The 6,191-nt window shown below is 55.5% G+C and overlaps 3 protein-coding genes across 3 annotated transcripts in view; 2 read left to right on the top strand and 1 right to left on the bottom strand.

The window, feature by feature from the left end:
* The window catches only part of CHGG_03026 (uncharacterized protein), a gene marked incomplete at both ends in the record, with an annotated part of 1,755 nt that extends 756 nt beyond the window's left edge, over positions 1-999 (top strand). The window contains 2 exons of the mRNA XM_001229541.1: positions 249-676; positions 729-999. Coding sequence (XP_001229542.1) covers positions 249-676; positions 729-999 — 699 coding nt within the window. The remainder of the gene's footprint in view (positions 1-248; positions 677-728) is intronic.
* Positions 1,000-1,935: 936 nt separating this feature from the next.
* Positions 1,936-3,154, top strand: CHGG_03025 (uncharacterized protein; the record flags this gene model as incomplete). The annotated part of the gene is made up of 5 exons (XM_001229540.1): positions 1,936-2,072; positions 2,135-2,182; positions 2,253-2,379; positions 2,430-2,692; positions 2,758-3,154. 5 exons carry the CDS (start codon positions 1,936-1,938, stop codon positions 3,152-3,154), a joined length of 972 nt encoding a protein of 323 aa, XP_001229541.1.
* Positions 3,155-3,929: 775 nt separating this feature from the next.
* CHGG_03024 (uncharacterized protein) lies at positions 3,930-6,191 on the bottom strand (the record flags this gene model as incomplete). The annotated part of the gene is made up of 4 exons (XM_001229539.1): positions 3,930-5,095; positions 5,149-5,952; positions 6,040-6,060; positions 6,149-6,191. 4 exons carry the CDS (start codon positions 6,189-6,191, stop codon positions 3,930-3,932), a joined length of 2,034 nt encoding a protein of 677 aa, XP_001229540.1.

The raw sequence follows: 6,191 nt of genomic DNA, 5'->3' as shown, positions 1-6,191 counted from the left end.
CGGCTGGTGGGGGGGGGATGGGGGTGGGGAGGGTGAGTGCTGATTTGATTTGTTTTGTTTCCTTCCCCCTTTTTATTTGAGGGCGGGGGGGTGAGATGAGTGGGACATGTGCATGACGGGTGTGGTGGGTATAGGAAAAGCGGATGCTGCGTCTGGCGAATAAGGCGAGGACGATCACCGAGCTGTACAAGCAGGCGTCGATTGTTGTCCCGTTGGCCGTGCCGGAGAGGTTGACAAGCAGAGTGCAGCTGGACCCGACTTCCCTGTGGCACACCTCGGCGTTGTTGGCAGCTGCGGTGGAGAGCGTCATGCTGCCATCGAGAATGAAGGATCCCCTGAAGAGGGAATCCCTGGGTCAGATGGCCGAAGTCCTGAACGTCATGGGCAAGCAGAGCGTTGCCGGCCTACAAATGAGCTTTGCGCGGCCGGGGTCGGAGGATACCAGGGAAAAGAAACTATCCGAGGAGGAACTTTCCGAGGGCGTGCAGCTTGATATTCGCTTCGCGCCGTCGTATCAGCTCGACTCGTATACCCGGTCGAATGGGTTCGACAGGCCACGCGTGTTCGGCCAGCTGGTCACCTCGCGGGGTTATGAGGAAGAGCAGGGTGAGAATGGGGAAGAGGATGAGGCAGGCCGTCGGGTGCGGCGAAGCTCTTACGAACCTGTAACGAAAAGGTATGTCCCCGTGGCAACGATAACATCTAAACCCAGGCTAACCGGTGCCCAGCTGCACCACGGACCTCCGATTCCCACTGCTGGATAGCTTTCCAGAGATCTTCCGAGGCGACGACGATGAGCCGCTGACGGAATCACTCAACATCACAAGCAGCTTATCCACCGACTCGTCCGTTGCTCGGAAACTGAAGCAGCTGCGGTCAACGGTTATTCGGTCCATCGGTCTAGAAGACCGCGAAACACTCGGGAACGAGCTCATGGAAATGGCAGACGAGTACCACGAGGGGTGGTCAAGCGGGAGTGACGATGGGGAGGATGACTAACGGTTATATGCCTCATGAGGGGGCCGGGGGGATAGGAAGGAAGTCTGTCAATAGTAGGAGGTACGTCAATACCAAAAGTATGTCACTAACAAAGGTCTTAATCTTTCCAAACCAGTGCTTCTAGAAACTTGGTTATACTGCTCGTTGCCGCGCTACCATGACCCTTCTCGAGTTCTCGGCGGTGGTGGGGATATCTCAAAGCTTGCGCAAGCAACAACTTGAATTCGTATAAATCCATTTATGTCAGGTACTATGAAGCCTACAGAACGTTGGTACCCGAATAGCATGGCAGCTCCAACCCTGGTTGATAGAGAAGTTTTGGAGTGCCTATTATCACCGACCACCCCCAGAATGGCCGAGCGGTCAGGGGGTGGTCGAGGCCCCGGGGCGAAAACTCCTGGTGATTTTCTCTCTGAGAGCTCATCAGTTCGAGCCGCCTCGGGGCTATTAAAAAAAGGGAACTTGTGGTTCGCCCCCTTCCCTCGAGCAACCGAAGTAAACCCCCCAAGGGGTTTCGTAACCGGCTCCCCCCCTTCGAATAGAGGGTTAGCCGGCGAGCTTTTGTTGTTTTTATGCACTAATCCTGTCCGGAGGACAATATTGTGCTGAAACTTTTATATATATATATATGCCCGCCGTGCTTTTTTGTCTCTCTCCTTTCTTATTTATCTGCCAGGCTTTCTCTCTGTTTTACTTACTTACTACCACAAAAAAGTCGGTCAACTAACTATTCAACACTTGATTGGCTCTTCGATCTGGATGGGCAGACTGCCGACAGGCTGTGTTGGCAGGCTCAGCCCCAGGCTCGGAAACCACCATGCATGGGAGCCTCGCGAGCCTTATTATCTACCCCTCAGAGCCTTCATCTTCTCCTTGGTTCAGCAACTTCCACGACCCGAAGCCATCAAGGCTTCGGTCCCTTATCTTCCCCACAAGATGGCCACCGCCGGCGAAATCATCGCCATCACGGCAAGATCGACGTGGACGGGGATCCGGCGGCAGGTCGCCGCTATGGGGCGTATGGTAAAGAGGATGGGTTCGTTGGTGAAGGATGTTCGGGAGTTGTTTGTCTTGTGGGTGCCTTCCGCGGTCCTGCTTGGTTGTTGATGATTTGCTCACCCACTCGCCTATTTAGCTTGGCGGCGTGCTCGAAGGAGATGCTGGCTGAGATTGGGAGGAATACGTGAGTTTCCATGAGCATCCCTTATTTACTTCGCTAACTCCTCTAGCCGTCTACTGCTTGGTATTGCTAGCCATCTCAAGCGTGTTATACAGGTCATTGAGGCCATGCCGCGCGACCTAGGAGTGGATATCATCCGCCTGGATGATGCTTGGGGCGAAACCTGGGGATTACCTTTACAAGCCTGCGGAAGTTGGGAGGTGAGCTTGCACTGCTTGTGTTTCTATCCACTGTACTGATATGTATAAAGTCATTTTGCGACTTGCTTCAAGGTGTGGTGTATGCTGGCAAGCCGGGCCTCGACCAAGTCGCGAGCGGCCAGTTTGCGATTACATTGGCAAAGAGAGGCGACTTCAACCTCAATTCATTCAGCTGGGATAGTTCTTTGGAGAAGAAACTGCATATTGAGCAGGCCATAGTTGTCCCCAGAGCCTACTCAAGGCCGAGTAAAGGATGTCCTTTCCCAGGTTGCTGTGGTACGACTGTATTAGAAGTTAAGGGCAAAATGAGATGGTAAGTGACCTCAATCAATTGGCGGGAGACTTCTTGGCAAGAAAGGCACTTACCATGCTCTCCAGCTCGACATGTGGACGACAAGCGGCGATTCGGAGACGACCCCAGAGCATCATCAACATACAACATGCGTCAGATCAATCCCCGGAACCGCAACCGGGCATCTTGCCAACGTCTCATGGGCTGGGCTCACCACCAATACAGTTGGTAGGCGGAGAATACCAGCATTTCCGCCGCCTGCAGTTTCAGGAGCCTGCGAAGCCAGTTCAAAACTCCCGCGAGATTTTGCATAGATTAGTAGAGGACTTCAGAGATGTGACGGCCAATGCCTACTCCGGCAATCTAATTCTCCAAGTTGTGGAAGTAGATAACCCCTGGTCCCCTGACGAGACTGTCGTAGCTCTCAAACATGCAGTGTCATGTCTCGGCCGCGCAATAATCTCCGGTGAGTTGCCCTCCTAACCATGGCCTCTCAGAAAGCAACGAGGTTAACATCGACGCCGAAAGAGCCCACCATTGCAGACCATTGGTACCTCTTATTAAGAGCATACATGAAACTGGGAGCGTTTAGGTTAGCGAGGACAGCCATGAAGTACGCGGTGCGCGAAGCGCCGTCCATTCAAGCCTTCTCCATCACAATCGGGATCATATATTCCTATCTCGGAGAGTATGGTGACGCGTTCGCCGCCTTTTTCGAGGCCTCGAGACTAGATCCCTCCCAATACCTAACCTTGTACAACCTAGTGGTGTTGGTGAGTTTGCTAAGCTCCCTTTTCCTGGCGATATTTCACTGACACTGCACATCTAGTTTGATGCCGGCGAGGAAACAGCCATGGCCATACAATTCTTCGATGCTTGTCTACCGCCGCCAGACGACTTTAAAATCCATGACCTGGAAGATTACAGGCTGACTGATGTCCTAAAACAATTCAATCTCCGAAGAGACACTATCACGGCAAGGCAAACTATGACAAAACCGACTTTATATTCTATCGACGTACCTCGTCCACCTGCCCAGGGCCCATCCCAGAATAGACGCCATCACCCCCCACCCCCCACCGGCTGATCCAGCGTATGCCCAGCCAAGGCGACGTCTACCAGACACCCAAACGCCGGTTGATGATGATGATGCCCCTTAAGAGGTCCCCAGTGACCCACGGATGTACTAGCAGTAGTACAAAGTTCAAAACAACAGTCAGATAGCTACTAGTACAGACAGACAGACAGATGCAAACCATCAATGCGACCCACTCCCCCCAGTCCTACCACTACCCCCGTCCAACAACAAATGCGGCTTGATATAATCCTCATCCAGCTGGCGAAACAACGCCGACGGATCCTCGGTGCTGAACAGCTGCCGAATCGCGGCCGTAGCCGTGAGAGGCTGCTGCTGCTGACCAGCGCCGCTCCCTCCTTCGCCGGCCCCCCCACTCTGTCTGCTCGGGCCAGCACCACCCTCACCGCCGGCACCGTTGGTAGGGGCGAGCATCGGGGACCGGCTCCTGGACACAGGCGCCGCCGGCGGCAGGTCCGAGATGTCGATGTCGCTGCCAAACTCCGAGTCGGTGTCCCGACCCGGAGAGGCCGCGCCCAGCAACTCGGACCGCTCGTACTCATCCCCGTTGCCGCTCGCCTTCTGGCTCTTGTTCCGGCTCCGGCTGCTACTACCCTGGCGCACAAGCGGCGCCGTGTTGGGTGACCTGTGCCCTGACGCCCACCCGCCGTTCTCTTCCCTGCTCCCGCTGCCGGCGCTGGTTCCGACGTCGCCTAGCGGCACGGCCGATCCGCGGTTGCGAGCGCGGGGGTTGAACCCGATGGCGGTGTCGGCGCGCTTGTACAGGCCGCCGCCGACGGCTTCGATGTCGAACTCGTCGTCCGAGTCCATCTCTTCGGTCACGCCGGTGCGGATGCCGAGAATCTCCAGCATGCGGGCTGTGGTGCCGCCGAAGATGATGACGGTCAGGACCACGACGACCAGCACGGTGGCCTGCAGGGCCTGGGTCTCCTTGGCGGTAAAAAGCGCTGACAGAGCGACGCCGACGGCGCCCCGCAGCCCCGCCCAGAAGAGCATCGCCTGGTAGCTGTACGGCAGCTCGTCGGCGACTTCGCGGCCCTGGCGGCGGGCGCGGTATCGGATGAACCAATTAATGGCTTTGGAAAGGGGGAAGACGGCGAGCCAGCGCGCCGCGCAGACAGAGAGGACGGTGACGATGATCAGGAGGGGCTGGTAAACGAGATTCTTCTCGGTAAAGAGGGCCAACCCGAGGTAGATAAAGATAAAATTCTCGGAGAGCTGGGCGGTGACCTGGAAGAAGTACTTCGTGGTAAGTTGGGTGCGACGAGACATGTTGAAGTAGGCGTAGTGTTTGAGCGTAATTCCGCAGAAGAGCAAGGCGACGATGCCTGTGAGAGTTCAGCGTTTACGGTCAGTGAAAGGGTCTTCTCCGACCACGTACCGGACATGCCAATGGCTTGAGCGAAAAAGTAGGTTGCGTATGCGACCAGCACCACCAGGGAGCTCTCAATGTGGGGGTACCGACGGACATAGGTATATTTCAACCCAAGCGCGGTCAAGACGCCTATCAGGGCGCCGATGGCCAAGCTGCCAAAGAATTCGGACAAGAAGTACCAAATGCCGTGGAGAACGCTCCATATGCCGATCCCCCCACCCTTGGTGCCTGCGCTCTGGGCCGACTCGAAAATGACAATGGCGACGGCATCGTTTAAGATGGACTCGCCAAAAATGATGGTGTATAGCTTCGGATCGACCTTGAAGGCGTTGAAGATAGCTAGGATGGTGACGGGGTCCGTGGCCGACAGGGTTGCTCCAACCGAGATGGCGTCGACCCACGACACATCCAGACCTTCAAGCGAGATGGACGTGTAGAGCCACAGGAGCACGCCGATAACCACGGCCGAAATGAAGGTTCCGGCGAAAGCAAAGGTTAGGATGGTGCCGATATTTCGGAAGAAATTGGCCTGATGGAGCTCGTAGCCAGACGAGAGGATGATGGGCGGAAGAAGCAGGTTGAAAAAGTACTGGTAGTTGAAGTTGAGAAGATCACGGATCGAGTCGAAGCCGGCGATACGCAAGATCAGGCCGACGGTCATGCCGCCAAAGATGGAGACGACGGTTTCGTGTATGGCCGTGATCTTCCTCTGCTGCATGGTGTAGCTGGTGCAGAAGGCCACGATGAGCAGCATGATGACGATGAAAATGGCCCATGATGAATTATTCTCCTGCTTCGGGGCGTCGTCGCCTGCAGTAGTGTGTTAGCGCGATGCTGTGCTTGCTTTGCTTGTGGATGTGGGCTCGATCGAGGGCGCATAGGTTGTCGACGGCATACCGGGGTCTTCCTCCTCTCTCCCTGTGACATTTTTGTCAGCGTCCGGCGTGTGGGAAGATACACAGCGATGGGCAAGTATAAATCGAAAACGGAGGTAATAATGGCGTACTGGCAAGCCCCATGAGGGTGCTGATGACTGTTTGCGAAAGCAT

Source organism: Chaetomium globosum, genomic scaffold (assembly GCF_000143365.1).
Source record: "Chaetomium globosum CBS 148.51 scaffold_2 genomic scaffold, whole genome shotgun sequence".
NCBI classification, from domain to species: domain Eukaryota; kingdom Fungi; phylum Ascomycota; class Sordariomycetes; order Sordariales; family Chaetomiaceae; genus Chaetomium; species Chaetomium globosum.
Note: the sequence above shows the minus strand (reverse complement) of the source record. Positions and strands in the feature narration are given on the sequence as shown.